This window comes from Pezoporus flaviventris, unplaced genomic scaffold (assembly GCF_033815535.1).
Source record: "Pezoporus flaviventris isolate CSIRO_AGI_PZ_B2104156 unplaced genomic scaffold, CSIRO_AGI_Pfla_v1 ptg000079l, whole genome shotgun sequence".
Lineage (NCBI taxonomy): Eukaryota > Metazoa > Chordata > Aves > Psittaciformes > Psittacidae > Pezoporus > Pezoporus flaviventris.
The window spans coordinates 4,968,344-4,990,001 of record NW_026892627.1 but is presented as its reverse complement, the minus strand read 5'-3'; the positions used below and the strand labels follow the sequence as shown (position 1 = coordinate 4,990,001).

The 21,658-nt window shown below is 47.5% G+C and overlaps 1 protein-coding gene across 3 annotated transcripts; it reads right to left on the bottom strand.

Moving 5' to 3' along the window:
- Positions 1-28: 28 nt before the first annotated feature.
- Positions 29-20,957, bottom strand: LOC133280140 (cryptochrome DASH-like). 3 transcript variants are annotated; one of them, XM_061474569.1, is made up of 14 exons: positions 20,777-20,957; positions 20,467-20,639; positions 18,603-18,696; positions 17,297-17,427; positions 16,269-16,417; positions 15,856-15,944; positions 13,743-13,816; positions 12,238-12,327; positions 9,857-9,936; positions 8,675-8,734; positions 7,468-7,625; positions 3,766-3,885; positions 2,667-2,843; positions 29-137 (listed from the first exon to the last, which is right to left on the bottom strand). In XM_061474569.1, the coding sequence occupies exons 1-14, from the start codon at positions 20,840-20,842 to the stop codon at positions 63-65; spliced, it is 1,536 nt and encodes a 511-aa protein (XP_061330553.1). In that variant the 5' UTR covers positions 20,843-20,957; the 3' UTR covers positions 29-62. The 3 variants fall into 3 exon arrangements, with proteins under 3 accessions (XP_061330553.1, XP_061330552.1, XP_061330554.1); XM_061474568.1 differs by lacking the exon at positions 29-137 and adding an exon at positions 163-893; XM_061474570.1 differs by lacking the exons at positions 29-137; positions 3,766-3,885 and adding an exon at positions 163-893.
- Between the last annotated feature and the right edge of the window lie 701 nt (positions 20,958-21,658).

The following is a 21,658-nucleotide window of genomic DNA, read 5'->3' as shown; positions in this document are numbered from 1 at the left end:
CCAGGCTGGTACCAAAAGCAACCTGATGCTGCAAGGACTCCAGAGCAATTTTCAAGAGGAACTTACTGTTTCTCCAAAGTACTGTAGGAGACACAGTAGGAGAATGTCCTCTGAAGTCCCACTCTGTCTATGGATCTCTGTGGAAATGAGGAAGACAAAATATTCCAGTAGCAAAACTTTTAATCTCATGATTGGTAGTTTTTAAGCTTTAGACCATGAAAAATCAGCGTAAGAAAGTTCACTAGAAAGAGTTCTGACTGAACACCTGCCACATAAACTATCATCTGCTTCAGTTTGTAAAGGGAAGTGGAAATTTAGCTGTAACAGCCGTAAGCACCAGTGGCAAGAGGCCCTGGAAAAGCAGCCACACTTCCTCCAAATAGAAAAGCCACACAATTTTGTTAATTAGTATCAATTAGAGAGTCCCTTTCAACCAATGGACTTCACAAAGGTGAGAGGAACACACTGCCCATGGCAGTCACAGCCTCAGCACTGAAGGGCAGCCACTCCTGGGGAGCAATGGGTGAACTGCCCAGGAGCTCACAGCCTCAGTACCACAGCGAAAACACAAGATCTGATCACCACAGCCAATGCTAATACCCAGCCTCCACACATCCACATCCAGCTCATGTCCCTGGGAACAATGAACAGGCACATCCCGACGTACTCTGCTGCGGCCAGACTTGTGTCATTGTCTTGGATCAAGATTAACCGCTCCCCTGGCATCTTCAGCAGTGAACGCTCCCCCCAAGCACTTTCCCAGCAGGCTTGTGGATGGGCAGCCTTCATCATGCATCTTTCTTGCGAGAAAAGTAAAAATCTATCCCTCTGACCTTGTGCTGCACTGGTGAGTGTGCAGGTCCTTTCCTGCCCCTGGGGTGGGGACTTCTTCCCTGCAGCAGATTGAAGATGAACAGTGAGATATTTACCCATGCTGCAGAGCGAGTCTGATCACAAAGCAGCCCTGACATGCAGGAAAATGTAGCAGTGGCATTTCTACTCTCAAGTTCACTAAGAAGGTGGGGAGGCCTGGCAGCTCTAGGCTTGGACTGGGGAAACTAGGGCTTGTGGTAAGGTATGAGCTTGTATTTTCAAAGGTATTTTGATATTCCATTTGGGGGGTGAGGAGTCGTCTTCTCCAGGCCTCAGTGACACTGGGCCGACAGTCCCCCCCAGTCATATGTTAATTCCATAAGCACAGTGTGGCAGCACAGGCCCACAGAGCCCAAAGTGAGCTGGAACATTGATCAGAACAGAACTCCCGCCTGGCGGAGGACCTTTTTGGGTTCAGGTTTTATCACTGCCTCAAAGCAGTGTCTCATGAAGGGGCTCCTTCACAAAATCCTTTCTCTGATCTCAGATGCACTTTTAAACAGAAGGGTGATAATCCAGGCCCCTCAACAACATGGCTAAAAGTGGAAGGCTTTGCTTCCACAAAACTTTCCAGTTATGGCAAAGAAATGTGGCCTGAGAACTTGGTACTGCACCTTAGGATTAAAACCTGAAACAGAGACATCCTTCATTCTTCATTGAACATAGTATGATGACTAAATCTGAGTCTTCACAAAGTATCCTTACTGGGGAGGAGGCAGGGAGGATGCATGGGGGAAGACAAAATTATGAGAGCCCCTTGACATACACAACCATTGGTGACATCTATTTCCTTCTTCCCCTCCAGCTCCACCACCACTGACCCCACCAGACTGACAGAGCACTTTCCTTCCATACCCATCTTCTCCAAGAACAGCAACCCAGGCAGCAGATACAAGTCCTGACATACTGCAGGATCCACATCTTAATCTTTCCCCATTCTAAAGGCGAGGTACACCCAAAAAGCAAAGTGCAAGAGCCAGTCCCCATATCTTACTGACTTCAGTTTGGATGCTCTCAAGCATGGTAGGAAGTTGGTTGGTTTTACTTTGACCTCAAGAACAGAGTAAAAGCTGAACATTAGCCTCTGCAATCTTCTGTCTGTCTGCATCAGGGGGTGGTTAGGCCAGTGAAGGCCTTCAGAGATGCCCCATTCCTCCCTGCTTGCCATTGGGAAGGTCCAGAGGGCACGGAAGGATGCTGTGAAGGACATGCTCTCTATGGCTAAGGCCTGCTGACTACAGAGCTGATGGGATAAAGAAGCAGCTAAAATTTACATCATTCACCGGTAGGTATGTCTGCGCTATGTATGTCCATGAAGAAAAACCTGACTAAGGAAAGCTACTTAGAAAATAATAAACAAAACAGGCATGGTTCATGCTTCAGCCTCAAAACCAACCAACCTGCACAGTATACGTCCATATGATGGAGGGTGGACTGTATTTTGTGACAGTCCTAAGCATGTGGTATGCTCAAATTATGCTTGGATAAAGTTCTGGAAGGTGCTTGTTGGCCCTGGCAAAAATAGTGCTGGGGAGCACATTAACTGTAACTGTCTGGAGTACAGGGGATTCGTACTTGGGCTTGTGCCTCAGCCATGTTTAGTTTGGTAGGACAGACATTGCTAAATAGTCCCTGTGCAAAGCTGGACCTCCCTGTGCTGTGAAGTAATGTGACTTTGCATTAAAGTAATTGTACCTCAGAAAGAAGAGCCAAATTTGCAGACACTCACTCCTACAGGCACAGAGCAGGTGCCTGAAGCCCTCTCACCCCATCCCAACCTTCCCATTACTCACGGGCCTCTGGCTGATGTGTCGGCTCCACTCTGCGGCTGTCACAATTGGCTGTGGATATGTCTCACCTAGAGTTACTCCCGCCTGGGAGAGAGCAGCACTGCTCAGTGCCCAAGGGGTGTGGATATCTGCTCCCTTTATGCCCTGTAGTTCTGGGACCCACAGCCGGACATAATCCCCCTGAAAACAGAACCAATGGGACAGTATTCATTCAGTAACAATCCGTAAGTGCTTCCCAGCAAGGGTCCTTCTTAATATCAAAGAAAAGTCTGATTTCCAGGTGAAGAAGCTGGTGTACTACCACATCAGCTACCTCGATCAAGCCTTAGCCCCTCCTGCTAAACTCTCCACCCAAAATTAGTGCCTCAGCACAGAGACCTGGATGCTGGAGCTCTTCTCATGGATGTAGGCAGAGGAGGGAAATGGGTGCTCTTTGGATACAGTTCACCTGCCCTATTTAAGACACAGTGATATGAAGTGACTTCCTAGAAGTCCTTTTTTTTTTTCCAGTGACTGAAGGAAACTAGGCAGGACTTAGCCAAAAGGCAACAGAGCAGCTTGCCTGAAACTAAAGAATAGGGAGGAAACAGGCAATCCAGCGTGTAAAGTCTGGCTAAGCATGTGGAAAGGGTGATTTATCTGCTCCCACCACTTACAGAGGACAGTCGAAGGAGTCACAAGTTTAATCTACTCTCCAGAACCTCCCAAGGAGCAGCTCCATCTCTCCTGTCACTTGTGAGTTCTCCAAGAAGCTGCTCTGTGCTCGAGGAAATGGCTGTGTGAGATACTGATGGGATGTGGCTGTTGCCCGGAAGAAATGGTGATGAAACACTAAGCACAGACCAACAGCAGGGCAGGGAGGGCGTACAGAGCACCAGCCTCTTTGGGAACAGCAGCAGATTGTAACCGTCAGATCTTCCTGTGAAACGAGGAACCTGCCTGACTGTTGGCAAGGAGGAGATCACAGAATGGCTTTTGCCATTTCGACACAGTAGATTCCACACAGCAGTACCCACGTAGCAGGCTGACCTCCTCTGTTCCCTGAAACTATCACAGATGCTTTGCTGCACTATTCATTGTAAGACAGCCAAAGAAGACTTACATTGCCATCGTAATCCAGGCCTTGCTTAACCATGTTAAACTTCCTGTTGTCCCGTGGGTCATTGCCAACACCAGCGCTGTATAACCAGTTGCCATAATTGCTACAAACATCATAATCCACCTTGAGAACAGAAGAAAACAGTAAGATGAGGTGGAGGCCCTTGTGAGTCTTCTCTTTTCATCCACCTTTTATCTCAAAGGGGAAATTGCTTGCATGGGAATCAGTCTGGTTACACTGGGGTAGTCAGAGCTCTTCCATATAGGTATGGCCGCCTGGCTCAGAAGAGCACCATGCTGCATGGCTGCTGGACAGGGCTTGGAGCAGTCTGGTCTAGTGGAAGGTGTCCCTACCTGTGGCAGGGTGCTGGAACTGGGTGAGCTTTAAGGTCCCTTCCAACACAAACCATTCTGTAATTCTGTTTTTTACAGCTGGGATCAGCTTCCCAGGCTACTTCACTTCTTAGTCCTTAGGTCAATGAGACAGGTAAAAGTCCAACCAAAGTATTTTTTCAGTTTTCTTTTTAAAAAGAAAATAAATCCTTCTCTTTCTGCTATCATGTGGCAGACTTCATGACAAGTAGGCCTAGCTTTTGAGTGCTTATATTCCAAGAAACATTGCCCACTACATTCCAAATACAAGAGAAAATTCTGATCATTTACCTGGAGACCACAGATGAACAAAATCATCTGCAGTTCCTATTAGGCAGGTTGGAGACAAGTCTAATTTGGACTGTATGGACTGACCAAACTGAGTGTATGAAGATGCAATCACTACAAACACTGAAGTTTTTTCTCTGCTATACTCAACCTTCATCAGGTAAAGGGTTTAAACTTAAACAGGGGAAGTTCAGGTTAGATATAAGGAAGAAGTTCTTTACTGTGAGGATGGTGAGGCACTGGAACAGGCTGCCCTGAGAAGCAGTAAATGCTACATCCCTGGCAGTGTTCAAGGCCCGGTTGGACAGAGCCTTGGGCAACATGGTCTAGGATGAGGTGTCCCTGCCCATGGCAGAGAACTAGATGATCTTAAGGTCCTTTCCAACCCAACCCATTCTATGATAAGCCTCAGCTTTTGGCAGAGAGATGTGCTTTGCTACAGGAATCACTTGAGCTCTCGTGACGTGCTCAGTAGGCTGCGCTCAAAGGTTCTTATGTAAACTAGAGCAAGACTCCTGTAACAGTCATAAACAAGAGCAGAACAAGGTCCAGTCTGAGTTCTCCTCAGCTGTACAGTGTGGCTCAAATCCAGCATCAGAAGCTTTCCAGCTGTAGGATAATTCAAACCTAGCTCAGGAGGGGAGTGGTGGCGATAGCAAATAGGGTGTGAGATCTTTGGGCCTTCCCAAGAGGGGTGTCAGCATTGCGAAAGCTGGCAGGCGTGGCAGGAGGAGTCTGCAAAGACATGTCACTCAGCAGGTTCAGTGCTGTGCTCTCCCTTTACTGCAGCAACAGACACGCCACACAGCGATATTTCCAAAATCTCAGCCACTCCTCAAAGTGAGCAGCTCAAGGCACCCGGATGGCAGAAGGCACAGGGGAGTGGGCTCTGCCAGGTCCCTTCCCCTTTCCTTGCAAAGCCAGCAAGAGCTGGGGTCAGGGTGATCCACAGCCAGCTATGCTCACTGTGCTTCCCCTTCCCACAGCACTTCCTCCGGCTGGGCAGATAAGGAGAGAAAGAAAGATGCTATCAGAGGCCTGATTGCACAATTAGCATGCAGGAAAGCATCTGTGGGAGGTGAGGGCAAATCCAAGAGGACTGGAAGAGGCAGGCTCATTTCCCCCTCAGTCTTGCCCCTTCCTGGCAATCTCTTCTGTTTGTTTCTCTCCATTTCCTTTGGGCCTGACCCTGTGCATGAAACCATAGCTGAGATTTATTCTGTTCAGGACACCAGAGGTCTCTGGCCTTTCCCCTGGCTTCAGAGAGCCTTAGTCTCCCTGCCCATCTGGTGTGGATGACAAACACCCTTTTCTTCACAGGCATGCACAGACACTCAGTGGGCCTTTGCTGGAAGTATCAGAGATTAAATATGCATTGCTTTTCCTCTTTAGAGGAAAGCAAGACCAGTTTCAGTTCTATATTGGCCTCTACCATTCTGTAGCCTTATCTCCCCCATCAGACTGATGTCTCGTCTATGTTACTCTGGGGGTGTCACCAGCTTAAAGTAACAGAGCTGTCTAGCAATGTGTCAGTGTGATACAAGCTGAAAGGAAGAGACAGAAGGACACAAGGATCAGCGTGTGCCACACCAGCCTGCAGTGGCAGTCAGCATCTGGGGCTTCCTGAGGTAAGAGTGCTAAATCCTGCCTCCAGCAAGGCTGGTAACATTCATGCCCATGTGAATAAAGGTATGTAACCCAAGTTGCATCTTCTTAGTGCAAAACCTCCCAGGTCTTCCTCTCTTGGGAAATAGGACCTGGAATTTATCTTGCCCCTCTCATCTGACTGCAAAGTGAGCCAAGCTCCTAGCTGAGGAAGGCAAGGCTGCCCCCCTGTCAGAGCAAAGACTCAGTTCCTGACTCCCAGCTCTTAATCAGACTTTGAATATAAGGCTTGCCTGTACATGAAGCTCTCTCTGTGAAATGAAGTTACCTTCCTAACTGCTTTGAAACCTAGAATACCAGGTTGGAAGGGACCTCAAGGATCATTTTTTGAGGCAAAGCATGACATAAACTAGATGTCCCAGGATCATGTACATTTGAATCTTTAAAGTGTCCAGTGTTGGCGAACCCACTACTTCCCTGGGGAGATTACTCCAGTGGCTGATTGTTCTCAGTGTGAAAACTTTTCCTCTTGTTTCCAGTCGGAATTCCCCAGGAGTAACTTGTGCCCATGACCCCTCATCTTTTCCATGTGACTCCTTGTAAAAAGGGAGTCTCCATCTTCTTGTAAATATGTAAATACTGAATACATCCTTTAAATACTGAAACATGGTGCGAAGGTTTCAGGTTTTACTTTTTTTTTTCATGCAGATTCACCTCCTCAGCCTCAGTTTTCACCACTCAGCATGGTGCTACTGACATCAGTATCACCAGAGGGAACATCAGCGGGGGACTGAAGGATGGAGAAGCAGCTCAGCTATTTAACTGAGTTTACATGGCTGCTGACTGGCACATGAGGAATGAATTGGTGCCCCAGTTGGCAGGGAGACCCATGACTCCCAGCATGAAAAAGGATGCCTCCAGACAGGGTGGAGCTCTCTGGAAGCTGACCCAGCTATTGTCCGTACTTGACTGTTCCTAACTAGATGGCTTCCCTGTCCAGAGTAATCAATGCAAAGACACTGTGCCAACACTGGCATCAGTGGGCACAACACATTTCTTTCTATGTTCTATTTCTGGGGTGTCCTCCTCCCCAGCCTCTGGGGTGAGCAGATCAGAGCACTGTTAACATAACTGATGTTTGAAAGCATTCTCAAGTGTGACAGAGCCCTGGCTAAAACCCTACATGGAGGATAAAAACCATCATTGCAAATTTCCCAGCTGCATCATACTTGATGGAAGCTTCACTCTGGCAAAATTCCCTCTTCTTACATGAGCTTTGGCAAGTACATACCATGCAAGCAGTATATACATGCACTTTTATCAGCCTGAAAACTACTGATCATCTGCTGTATCCTCTCTTATCAGGCAGAGCTGAGCTCCTGCCTGTCACTCAGGGCAGGGAGCACAAACCACTCCAGATACAAAAACGGTTCAGTCTTACCAGCAGGTATTCAAACCATTCTGCTCCCATCCTCCAGTCCAGACCCAGGTCCTTTGTGAGAAAGCTGGCGACATTCTGCCGTCCTCTGTTAGACATGAAGCCTGTTGCAGCCAGCTCTCGCATGTTGGCATCCACAAAAGGAACCCCTGTTTTGCCCTCTGCAGAGGCAAAAGACAGCGCTGGGACATAATGACATTTTGGGACACTCATAAACCAACCTGTGGTCATGCACTCGCAGCCATCAGAGAGGTAAGACAGTGCCAGTGTAAAGTGGCAGGTAGAGATTTCAGTGAGGTTTACAGGGCATGCAATGTGCACTGGAAATGAAACAGGAAATTATACTGAAAATTAAAATGAGAATTTTGTCAAGAAAAAAACAAGGTACAGAAAAACCTCAGACTGGAATTTTGCCGAGCAAAATAAATATACAGACAAGAGTGAGATGGGTGAAGAACAGAAAGACTCTTGACAGATAACTAATAGCAGAGAGGGATGTACTGGACAGGTCCCAAGGGTTGGTACCTGAAAAGTAGACAGCCATATCTATTTTTAAGGAGAAGATTTATTGTACCTCTGTACAAATGGATACACACGGCATTAATGTGAAGAAAGATACATAGGTGTCTATTCCACTAATTCTGATAATTCAGTCTGTGAGTCCCTCCAAGTTTTAAGATATTCTACTTGCTATTCATGTGACAACAAAGTTATAAAAGCTAAAGAAAAGGCAGTGGCATAACAAAAGATGTGATTTATTCTAACACTGTTCTAAGCTTCCAGCCAAAACTAATCAGAACAAAATGTAGCAGGCATGGCAATCTAGCATTGGTAAGAAGGGCTGGTCAGCCTCTGTGTGACTGAACAGAAGGGACCACCAGGTCATAAACTCTTCCTCCTGGGCAGGCAAGTTTAACTGCAGTGCACCTCAGAAAGTGTGTGCCAGCTGGACAGAGCCTGGCAATTCATGATATATACCCTGGGGGCCTGCTCCTGTACTGTGCTCAGTCTCAGAAGTGAAGCCAAGTGCCTGGCATTCACACTGAAGCGAGGGGCTGGATTCTTGTTTGGTGGTAATAGTTTAAATGACAGGCCCTGGTTATATTGACAGGTCCCCTGCATAAATCTGAGTCAGTGTTGGAGCCCATGTTAGCATGCAGACAAATGGAAGCCAAAAGCACACTTAGCCAAAACTGTGGTTTCTACTGACCTTTCCAACAGTCAAAAAGCTGCAGGTCCTTTTTCCAGGGAACCTCTTTACTTTGAAGCCCTACTGGGGAAAAAAACAGCTGCTAATGGAGGCAAATGCTGACGCAGGCAGTTAATAAAACAACGACAGCCAAAGGCACTTTAGCTGACACAAGACATTAGAATGAAGCTACTCCATGTCCGCTGGCCCAAGCTACTTGGTAAGTTTTAGTCCAGGACAATGTTTACGTGAAAAGTTTCTGTAGCAGGTATTAAACCCAGAATCACCTGGCAGAAGCCCCTGGTAACAGTTTGCTCCTGCAGTAGGGCAGGAATAGATGAAGGGGGTGACTTTGTGTTTGCAGGGGACCAATGGTAATTACAGTCCTTTGTACAGTGGAAAGGGGGGCAGCAGAGACAATTTGGCTCTAGCTCCAGACATCTAAACTTGAGCCCACCACTGGCATCCAGTGTCATTTGGAATGCGGTAGGGCATTTGAAACAGCTACAGAGGCCTGACAGGTGTGACACACACTCTAAGGGAGATGTGCTCCTCCACAGCCACAGCTGGATGCCAGGCAGACTGCCCTGGGGCACCTAAAACAGTGCTGCATGCTTAGTGTGGGTAGGTATATCACACAGAGAACAGCTCACCCAGGACAGGCATCAGCTGTAGGGTTTCCTGACCATATGGACTAGATATTTGTTGTTGCACCAAGAGTTCAGACCCCCATTTCATGTGTAGACACCTGTACTAAGTCACTGGGTCTGGAGCCGAATCTCCTTCTGATTCCTATGTAGCACAAGGCAGAATGAATATCTGGTTGCCAGGGATTAACACTGCTGGGTTGGTTTTTGCTCTGTCCCAGATTCACTGGTGAACTTGGGCAAGCCTGAATTCTTTCCAAAGGTGGGATATCTCCAGAAAAAGCATCTTTACTCTTACTGTGCTGTTGCTTCCCACTGACAGGTGTTAACAATACTCCCCATTCTAACCAGATTTGAGAAAAAAGCCACAGTGTCCAATACTGCGGTGTTGAGGCACTTCTGTGCTAACAGTAAGTCCCCAGCAACATCACAGGGTGGTGACACAAGTGCTATGAGAAGAACATTTGTACAACACAATGACGACCGCCTCTTCTCTTTCTTGACTTTCCCTGTCACAAGACTACCTTTTCTCACCAAACATGGGATCCATACACACCTCTTAATGAGAAAATCCTTCTGCCATACTTCAAGGCCACAAATCGAAAGTAATCCCGCCACAGCAGTTCAAAGAGGACCCTAAAACACAGAGGCATGTCAGTATCTTAGTGTGGGTCAGATAAAATCACTGAATTAGGATTTTGCTTCCACAGCAGCCATCATTAACACCTTGAGGGAGGTTTATTCATAATGAGCGATTTCCCGTAGCTTCCCATGATCCCAGTTCTTGCCCCAATCCTGTTTATCTAGCTTACACCTGGATGATGACAGTGAAAGCAAACTTTGCATGAATCACTTGGGAAGCTTTCCTTAACTTGGCACAGGAGCAGGATTTCAGGAAACCTGTTTTTCATCCGTCCCTACCGAGATGTAATTCTCCAAAGAGAAGGGTGACGACCAGATTCAGCTTCACACTTCCGCATGAGCAAGCATGTCAGCACATTCCAAAGAGACTTGTGTTGATTTAAGCAATAACCTTTGTAAGGGACTTAAAAGGCACCTTTCAAAACTGGCGTTACAGTGGCTAGCTCATGAGATCAGCTGCTAGACCCACAGAAAATAGCTTTATATAAAAAGAGCTGCTTATAAAATGATGGTACCTCAGTGTCTGAGACCTGCTTCAGCTCTCTGGCATATTGGAAATCAGCTCAGCTGATACTTAGGCTTAAAAGATCTTTCTGGGAAATCTGATTACAAAACAGGACACTGTCCAAATGCTAAAACTAGTGTCATGATACTAAGGGTCAACCAGTCCCTCGTGTGCAGCCACAACGACCTGAACTTCACTGTAGAATCGACTGCAGTGCCTGGGAACTTGACAGGTTCTTTTTTAATGATTATTTGTCACTTTAAAATGCTCAGATCATCCCGACACCACTGCTGCAGGCTGGCTGCCTGTCAGACAGAAACACAGGAGTATGTTCATTGCTTGAAATCTTTCCTCTCTTGTCTTTGAAGAAAGAAAGAAAAAAAAAATAGCATATACTTCAACAGGCAAAAGGTTGATATTTTGTCTGTCATTTGAATTTTAATGAAATACAGTATTTTGGCCAGAATTGTTGGCAATGTTCTGGCTGTTCTTCATCAACCACTGTGCTGCTTGACATGTTGCAAATGTAGCAAACCAATATGAAAACAAAGTTTGCATAGACTTTCTGGTTTGGCTTTTTTCCCATCCAGATGTAGTGTTAGGCCAGGCTCTAACATGAACCTGATTCTCCATGAAAGCTCCCTAGCAGGCTTCAATTCACAGTGTCTGGGCAGGTCAGAGTGCATGAGCAAGTTCAAGGCCAGCCCTGTGGTGGATGCATCAACCTCAGCTGTCCCCCTGACTCCTTCAGGACAACTGGCAGGCAGGCAGGCAGTGGTGAGGTGAGGAAGAGCACAGGTGACAAGGCAGGATGTATTAAGCCCACTTCCCAGTCCCCTCTTCCCCTTTGCTATGGGTTGTGATCGCGGTCAGGCAGCCCAGCAAGCACAGGGACATTTACTGGACTGTGGCTGGAGGTCCTTCCGACACCACAAGATTTGTACAAGTCACAGAGCTTTTTGGGTCAAACCCTCCTCATATCCTTGGCATGAGAAACCCTTTGCCTTTTATTTGTAAACAATTTGTAAATCATCCTTCTTCTTTCTCATCTAGCCCCTAGCTGCAATACAGAGAGGGATGGTGCTGATTTACATTTCTAAAAATTATGAACCACAATTTCCAAGCAATATTAATGACAACTAGCATTAATAATCTTTACTTATAAAGTGCCTAAAGCCTCTGGATGTCAAAGACAAATGAATAAATCATAGAATGTTTTGGATGGTTTGGGTTGGAAAGTACTTTAAGATCATTCTGTTCCACCCCCCCTGCCATGGGCTTCACACTAGACCAGGTTGCCCAAGGCTCTGTCCATCCTGGCCTTGAACACTGCCAGGGATGGAGCATTTACCACTTCTTTGGACAGCCTGTTCCAGTGCCTCACCACCCTCAGAGTAAAGAACTTCTTCCTAATATGTAAGCTGAACTTACCCTGTTTAAGTTTAAACCCATTCCCCCTTGTCTTGTCACTACAGTCCCTGATGAAGAATCCCTCTCCGGTATCCTTGCAGACCCCTTCAGATACTGGAAGGCTGCTATGAGGTCTTCATGCAGCCTTCTTCTTCTCCAGCCTGAACAGCCCTAACTTTCTCAGTCTATCTTTGTAGGTGCTCCAGCCCCTTGATGATATTCGTGGCCCTCCATACTGAAACAGGCATGCAACAAACCCAGAGGAACCAGACAGCAGGCACAGGAAAAACAAACATTATTTAAGAAGAAAGTCAACAAATCACTCCACGCCAGTTTCCTTTTCAGAGAAAACAAGCCACACTGATCATGCATGGACATACCAGTATGTGCTCTGATTTGCTGTCCTCTCTTTTTCATACTTCTTGATCTGCTCATAGATGTATCGAGGTGAAATGCAGCCCAGTGCCAGCCTGAAAGCATAAGAATGATGCTTTCAGTCCTGAATCTGATGCAGGACTGACAGCTTGTTATCTGCATAGGGGGAGTGGAAGGGCAGTTTTGTGTCTGTGTTGTCCAAAAAGTTTTGCTTGGTTTGCAGCTCTGCCACCGTCTTCCCAAACTGCTTTAGTCAAGTTGTAAAGAAGTCATACAAGAGACTTGCTGAAATCTCAGGCAGTGTAGGAAGACTACAGAGTCAAACTCAGATTTGGCATTTCAGTCCTCTGGGCTCCTTTCATTTGTTCCAAATCAGTGGTGTGGAAGACAGGAAAAGGCTTGTAGACTCCAGCCCCATTGCAAAGGATGATAAGGAACAATTTTTAGTGCAATTTTCCTAGAAATGTGTTTTACTGCAATTTCCTACTAAGGCTCGTGGAAACATTTGACGTCCTAATGAATTTTGGAAAACAGGAAGAAAGGGCCTGAAGAGTTTTTCCTGAATTCTTGACCAGCTCTAACACTTAGAAACAGTCAGTATGAGATGTGAACGACTGGCTGCAATCTGGAACAGTCTGATTTCAATTATCTGACAGAGAAACACTTTGGGGCAGGCAGCTCAGGACTGCCTACTCTGGGCAAATGGCCAGCTTGGAAAAACTGGAGCGGAGACCACAAACAGAACTTCTGCGGTGCCAGTGGTCAGAGATCCCAAAGTGCCAGCAGGTGGAGCCATCCACTGCAACCATTAAAGCACTAACCTAGCTGAAAATAAGAAAAACCGGCCTGTAACAGCCTCAGAAAATTGTTTCACGTCGCAATTCTGCCAGGAAAACACTCCAGATGCTGTCAGCATTAGGCTGAACCGGGTTCTGCTGGTGCAGCTTCAGTCTGGAAGTAAGTCTGCCCCTCCCTTCCAGCACTGGAGACTAAACCCCCTCATTAGAAATCATCACATTTACCCACCCAAGAGATCCTTCTGCAATAGGACAAATCAGAAGTGTCTCTTCACCCCACAGAAAAAAGGAATGGTAGTGAGGTAAGGTGACTTGCCCCACAGCATTCAGCAAACCTGGGCTGGATCAAGTTCTGCTACAACCCTGTCAAAATGCTGAAGTTCTGCTTTTTTCCTGGCTGCTCTCAATCACCCCTGAGACACAACACAGAGCAAAGCCAAACGGAAGTGGTGTGCCCTGTCCACATCACTGCTCCCAGCACACTGGGCTCTTGGCACAATAATTCTATGCTTCATCAATTCCTAATTGCAGGATTGTTCCTGGGGAAATGCTGCCTGGAAGCACACCAAAGAACAGCTCTGGGACTGCCCCAGCAAAATGGGCAAAATGGATCACATTGAGACCCCCACCCATACCAGTGAGCACTCAGCAGTAACATCAGTCTGATGTGGGAGCAGAAAAGGAGCTTCCAGCCTCACAACAAAAATCCTTACCATGGTGCAAATTTGGTTGAGTAATCCATTCCCACCAGTCCATTCCGAATCTCCTTGTAAGACGCAACCAGGTTCTGTGCAAGCAAAAGAACAAATGATTTTAATATTTCTTATGCAATCTGTTAAATAAGTTTTCTTTTACACTGGGGCCGCACTGGGCTCCCTCTCACGGCTGCCTGCAAGAATTACAGAGCTGCCAAATGACTGCCTCCAGTGCACAGGAATGAATCAGGCCAGCAGTTTTCATGATAGCTCTGGAATGCACGTCACAAGCTATGCTTGCTGCTTCAGTTTGTAGTGCATTGCTTTCTACAAGCACTACGAAGCTGGCTGTGCTGCTCCCTGCACATACCTGCCTGACTGTGGATCAATAATCCACTTACAAGCACCAGTGGGACTGGCAGCTGGGTTCCTTGTCCATGTGGCTTCTTGTTTGAGTCTGAGAACCACAGTTTCTGACAGTACCCAACACTCAGCTGCAGGAATCCTGATGGCTCTTGTTTCTGGGCCACCTACATCTTCCATTTTCTGAACACTTCACTCACGATGCAAGGAATATAGGGAACCCTGATCTCTCCTTGATCCCCTTCTCTGCACAGGTTCCAATTGCTAAAGGTCTGTTCTAGCTCACTGGGGAAGACACTATTTGCATAACAAACCAGAAGATTTTCCAGCATTGATTCTATTAATGCTTGACCAAGAGTAGAAGTTATGCATGCATGCATGTAGTTTTGACTGGAATAGAGTTAGTTTTCTTCATAGTAGCTGGTATGGGGCTGTGATCTGGATCTGTGCTGGAAACAGAGTTGGTAACACAGGGATGTGTTTATTACTGCTGAGCAGTGCTTGCACAGCCAAGGCCTTTTCTGCTCCTCACCCCACCGGTGAGCAGGCTGGGGGTGCACAAGGGGTTGGGAGGAGACACAGCCGGGACAGCTGACCCCAACTGACCCAAGGGATATGCCATACTACATGAAGTCATGCTCAGCATATAAAGCTGGGAAAGAAGGGGAGACATCTGGAGTGATGGCATTTGTTTTCCCAAGTCATCATTAGGTGTGATGGAGCACTGCTCTCCTGGAGAGACCTGAACACCTGCCTGCCAATTGGAAGTGGTGAATGAATTTCTTGGATTTCTGTGCCTGTGCATGCAGCTTTTACTCTACTTATTCAACTGTCTTTATCCCAAGCCATGAGTTTTCTTATTTCTACCCTTCCAGTTCTTTCCCTCATCCTACTGGTGGGGAACAAACGAACAGCTGTGTGAGGCTGAGCTGCCTACTGGAATTCAACCAGGACAATGCTCCCCAACAGCAAAGGAATACAGGAGCTTCTGTAGCACAGCTGAAAGAACCCCCTGGGGGTTGTCCCAGTGATCCACTGAGCACAGAACAGTTCTTAAGCCATCTCAGCTGAGGAGATGCTACCCTCTTTATCCACAAAGCTGCCTAGGGTCTGATGCTGTCTGAAATCAGCACAAGTCTTTGTCTAAATTGACACAACGCAAATCTAAGGCAGTTCCTCAAACTAGACCAGAAAAAGGTTCAAAACTGGTCAGAATGCACAGGCAAAATGCAGTCAGCAGCAGCTTCACCTCACTGAAACAGGGGAGTAAGAAGTAACTGTAATTATTGACTGTAAATTTTTAAACCAGACTACTAGGAACTTCCTACTATTTTTAACTGCAGGCCATAGCTTAGGTTGGTTGTTCCTCACCCCAGTGGCAGCTGCAGCCCTTGAGGCCACTTCTCACTCCTCAGAAATGGAGGAACTACATTGCTGATGACGTGGGATAGGACAGTTGAAAGGACGAATCAAGGTAAAGGAGCTAAAATATCATCCCAATTCCCAAAAGTTGATGTAAAAAAAGACTTAAGATGGATGGCCACTAAACCAGGTCCATAAGTATTTGGCTGACATTCCCAGTTCCTGGATGACTTCTTTTTCATTTGGTTTGTCTCTCTGAAGACTTGGAATAATGCTAATTCCCTCCTTTGTAAAGTGTTATACAGGAGCTAAGGAAATATTATTAGGAAGTGAAATTGCAGCCTCACCCACTTGCACAGCCGTATGTACAAGGGGGAGGATGTAGACAAGGAAACATAAGAATTACCGTGTCCCAGAAATAATACTGCAGTCTCATTAAAGCCTGGGTCTCTCCTCCACTGCCAAGGAAGGCTGTTCGTGGATCCGTGTCAGGATCTGCCACAGAAAACACCACACCTTGTTACCCCCTTGGAAAGCAGCTCAGAAGCAGGGAGCTCAAAATCTAGGGATGTTCAGCTCTTCTTGGTCTTCCTTTAAAACAAAGGGACACATGAAACATACTAAAAATTAACGACTAAGAGGATGTTTGCCACCCAGCTGGAGGGCACCTCCTCCAAGCAGGGAATTTACCTTTATTTATGAGTGGACAGAGGCTTAGTTACAGTTTAAAGGGCAACCCCTGCCTTTGGGAGGCCTCCATGTTCTGATTCTCAGTAAGAGACACCTCTAAGTAGGATTCCACGGGTGCAACTTTCTTACCCTTCTGCCCCAAATCCTCCATTGTAGGGATACACCCTTCTTCCACCCCTGGAGCCAGAGGCTGTAGCTGATCTACCATCCGCAGGGTTGACCGGACCTTTGCCTCAGATTCCACAGCTTTTCGGAAATGGGTGTAGACATCGGGCAACCTGCACAGATCACACCACAGTCACATCTCCTTGGGCAGGACAGCTACCCTGGGCCTCACACACAGCACTTCATGGCTTCCTCAGATGGAGGGTTTGTTTTCTGGCTGCACTCTCCTGAGGGTTTGTTGTACATTGCCTGAAACAATTGAGGTAGATGCCCCTGGGGCTAGCAACCATCAGAAGTTCAGTCCTTCACCCAGTTTCTTTCTGCTTCTGATGCAAATGTTGCCTTTTCAATTTAAGATGTGTCCTAATGGGGCAATCCATGAGGGTCACATTTATCTCACCTAAGTTCTGATTACCCACTGCTAACCTCAATGTAAAAATTTGCATCCTCTTGCTGACTTTTCAGTCAGTAGAGAGAAACAGGCATTTTTATGGCCTGACTCTTCTGTCCTACATTATGCATTTTCTATAGGATACCATGAATCACTCAACTCCATCAGCTACATCTCAAGTGACTATTGAGGGAGCCATGAAGAGTCCACAAGCAAAGGGATACTGTCATAGGCAGCTGCATTTAGCCAGATGGGGTAATGGAGTGATCCAGTCCAATATCACATGGACTCTGGGCACTGCAGACTGAGTATCCAAACCATGGTGGTCAAAGGGCAAAGAGAAACCAGTCCCTCAATAAATGGTCAAACAAACTTCTCAGCTTTATACATATTGAAGTGTAAACCCTACTAGTACAGAGGGATGAATGTGTCCCTTCCCACTGGAGTGTATGAGCATGGCAGCACTGTTCCATAAATGCAGATGGGGTAATGAGTCCCTTTCCCTGTAGGACCAGATTACTAAAACCCCTCCTGAGCAGTTCACTGGAGTGAGAAACAAATGAGACAGTGGAAGAGCGACTGATACTATGGAGCAGCCCACCTGGCAATAGGTCTGAAGGGAAGGTCATCCCGATGATACAGCGTGGATGCCCAGAATGTGTGAACCTTCACCCCATGCTGACTACACACCTGGCACAGCTCCTTTTCCACATCCAGCTCCTCCTGTGTGGCCTAGGGAGAACAAAATGCGGTGAGGCTGCCTTTAGAGAGGTGCACACAATCTCCAAGTCTTTCCCTCTGCCAAACCCAAAGCATGTTTTCACTATTCATTACTAGGGCCAACACTGAAATAAGGAACTCCTTGATGTAGAATGTTTTATGTTTGCATGGGCTGGAAAGGTGACCAGATAAATATATGCAAAAGAAATCCACTGAGGGTTATTGAATATAAGGACAGAATTGCTATTTCCAGAAATCCTTGAGCCACGGATTCCTGGAGGCTGGGAAGGTATTCAGGGAAAGTATCTTTACAGATTAGTCCTGCTCCTGTGCATCCGCAATTGGTCACTGTCAGGAAGAAGGTTATGGAGTGAGATGAGGCCTTCTGCCTGATCCTCTGTGGTTGTTCTTAGAGCTGCATGGAATCAGGCACTATGAGAGGTGTGGGTTGTCAAGTTGCAAGGGTCTTAGGCCTGACAGCAGGAATACCTGCAGTGCAGGTCACAGCAATTCCTGCATTAGGTCCCTCTGAGGTCCAGCCTCTGCTAATACTGAGTGCATCTACATACATACATCTACATACATACATGTATATACATATATGTGTGTGTGCACAAAGCCTCCAGATCTGGTGGTTTAGATCCAGAGCCCTCCACTGAACTTGCCAGGCTCTAGATCAGATAGCTCGGTGAAGAGATGTCAGTGACACACCAACCCCAATGACAGTCCAGGACTGGACTTGTCTTTTGTTCTTTAACACACATTGGTGGGCAAGTGCCTAAGTATGGGTGCTGTCAACTCACTGTGGGCCTTTTCTATGTTCAATATAATATGGCTCCTGGCAGCTAGCTCCCTGTGCAAGGAAGGTGCCAGGAAAAGGCAGCTTGATGCAAACAGATAGAGAAATGGACTCAGCTGACCTAAAATGCCAGTTGCCAGAAACTCTTCTTCCTCAAGACAGCACCTGCAAGCAATCAATCACAAATAGCTGCTGCCAGCCAGCAAGGACTCCCACACAGACACCTACAACATCCCCATCCTAAGAGCTAGCCAGTTTCCCCAGGGTTAACATACCACAGACAAGAAAGGCTCTAAACACACAGGATCTGCATCACCCTTTGGTTGTGGAAGAAACCTCCACAACCTAATTTTATCTTTTAACAGTGTTACTCAAGTATTTCTCTTACCTCTTCATGGAAAACCACAGCACTGACAGAGCCCAGCTGAGTAATCAGATCACGGACCACATCTTCCGGCTTCCCCTTCCTCACAACAAGGGTACTGCAGACACAAAATACTGCCCTGAATTAGGTTTGATGTTACTGTTATTTGTGTATACAGGAGGCCCCTAGTCCCAGCCTAGGAACCCATATATTAGTTCTCTATGGAGCATGGATAGCATGTGGAGGCAGACAAACAGGATTTGACAAGCCTACGTTTTTAGGACTCAATGAACATAGTTTGTTAAGCCTCTGGGGCTTACACACATTTCTGCCACCCCAGATGCCTTAGAAGGGATGACTGGGCATAAAGCCAGGCTGTTACCTAAAAGCAAATCTGTCAGATCTGTTCATCCTCACATGCTTAGGCTGAGATTCAAGAAGTGATCCCTCTCTCAATTGCATTCACAAGAGGTGGTTGCTTGTGGGCAGACCCCTCTCCACTTTCATGTGGTGGTATTCAGAGGAATCCTTTCCTGTGAATGCTCTGTGTTCATAGAAGAGTCAACAAAACTTCCCTCCCACATTGCAACCTCATCAAGTGCCCAGCTGTGTACCCAGGGCACCACACCAAAATAGAAGCTGTAGTGAGATAGTTGGACAGAGATGGGTGCAAAGTTTTGTGAGGAGCCTCATACATGACTCTGTCCCTTTCGCTTTCTCTCATGTGCACTAACACAATCACTACTGTGTCATCTAATGGAGGCCTGTGCTGAAGAATAATTTCTTGAAGGGGCAATACAGTGCTTTTGCCAGAATACTGTAAACCAGAACTGGAAAGTTTCTTCCAGAGATGGGCTGGGCCTGAAGAAGACAAGAGCAAGGGGTGCTGCCATGAGAGCTGGTCCCCTTACTTCCCACAGAAGATCAGATAACAGGCTTTCCACAGAGAACAGCACAGACTGAACATGGAGGAGATTTCTACCACTATTATGTCTTAGCATGGTTCTTCACAACCACACATCTCTCACTGCAGAAGAGCAATCTCTTTATCTGCCACTGACAGCACCACAGCAGCATTCAAGCAGCTCTGAATCTGTTCACTGCAGAGTGTGGGTGTAGATACCCAATCATCAGCTTTTTCAGTCTCGTATAACATTCACCATGTGCATGGTCCACACTGCACTGCAAACCCAGAACCATTCCTCTTGCTTTTACCACCATTGTTATGCTGCTCTGGGAGAAGACAGGCTGATCTGCTAAGCAAAGACAGGTATTAGCTGATAACAGATTCTTCAGCATGTAGATCTTCATTCCCTGGTCTACTTGAGTTATGGTTTCTAAAGGCATAATGAAGGAGGAATCTCTGAAGACCCCTTCCCACAGTGTAGCCTAACTAAGAGATTGGGTTTAGCAAGACAGGGCATACACAAACTGAACTCCCTGGTCTCGCAAGCCAGGATCCATGTTGGTCTCGCAAGCCAATTCCTAGGGAAAACTCACTAGGCACAAGAAAGGATGCGTGCAACAGTAGTCACTGTTGCTGCCTGCACCTCATAAGACTGCCTCTCATGTCACCAATCATCAGGACTCTGGGCAAAGCGCTCAAGGCTGATGTCCATCCTGTGATATCTGAGTTCAAGAGAATAAACCCTGCATGGCACACAGACTGGATCGCTCTTTGGTCCCTTGCAGATGCCATGGCAGGTCATCTGAACAGGGGTTATGTATGGGACCTTACTGTGTCTAACAGATGGGCTGGCTCTCTGAAACAAACCAACATCAGAGCCCAGAGTATCTGACATGATCTGACTCATAGCAGAGACATGTGCTGAAAACGACCCGGGAAACAAAAATGGATGGGTTATTTGCATGGCACTTTCTCAATTACCTTCCTTTTTTCTTGAGCGTTTCCCTTAGATCCTTCACACTTTCCAGCAAAAACCTGAGCCGGTGGGGTCCTGTCTTCGGGAAGCCATACCAATGGGTGCGCAGGTAGTGCCGCGGGTCGAAGCAGTACAGGGGAACAACAAAATCAGCGTTACTCTGAGCCCAGTGGAGCACCTGGAAACACAGAAAGGGTCATGACAGCTCCCGGGGGCAGGCTGCAGCGCAGCGCACTCCTCTCCATAGCACAGCCAACGGTGGGGTTATTCCTACTGAAAACCCCGCGGAGGGCTGTGCTGCCGGGCGGGCCCTACCTGGTTATCGTGGGCACGCAGGTCGCAGCGCAGCAGGCAGATGGCCGTCCTCGCCGACCCCGACATGGTGCCTCCGCGGGGCCGGTCCCGCCTCACCCGGACCGGCTCTGTTCTCCCTCAGCGCGGCCCCCTCAGCCCAACTCAGCTTTGCTCTCCTCAGCCCGGACCGCTCAGCCCTCCCCGCTCCCGCCTCACCGTCCCGCCTCCCCTCTCCCGCTTCACCCGTGGCCCGCCCGGCCGGGGAGGAGCCGTCCCGCCTCCGGCTCCCTGCGGCCCTGCCCGCGGGACAGGCAGGAGCCTTCCCGCGTCCCGGGTCGAGCCTCGTCAGCGTCGGTCGGGGCTGTGTTTGTGCGGAGGGAGCGGCGGGGCGGGAGGCCCGTTTGCCTTAGTTTGGGGTGCCGGGGCCTATCCATGGCAGCCCCTCACCACAGCCCTGCCACAGCCGGTCACACGTACTGCTGAATTTGAGAGGGGGTTTTAACCTCGGTTATCTCTTCATCTTCCACATAACAGCAGTTGGGATGCACCTCACACAGAGCCATAGCTTGGGTTGGAAGGAACCTTCAAAGCCCATCTAGTCCAACCACTTGCAAAGAGCAGCGATATCTCCAAGTAGATCAGGTTGCCCAGAGCCGCATCCAGCCTGGCCCTGAGTGTCTCCAGGGATGGGGCATCCACCACCTCTGGACAACCTGTACCAGTTAACATCCTCATTGTAAAGAATTTTTACCTCACATCCAGCCTGAATCTCCCCTCTTTTAGCTTAAAACCATCACCCCTTGTCCTATCACAACGTGCCCTGCTAAAATGTCTCTCCCCATCTTTCTCATAGGCCCCTTTTAAGAACTCTAAGGTTTCCTCAGAGCCTTCTCTTCTCCAGGC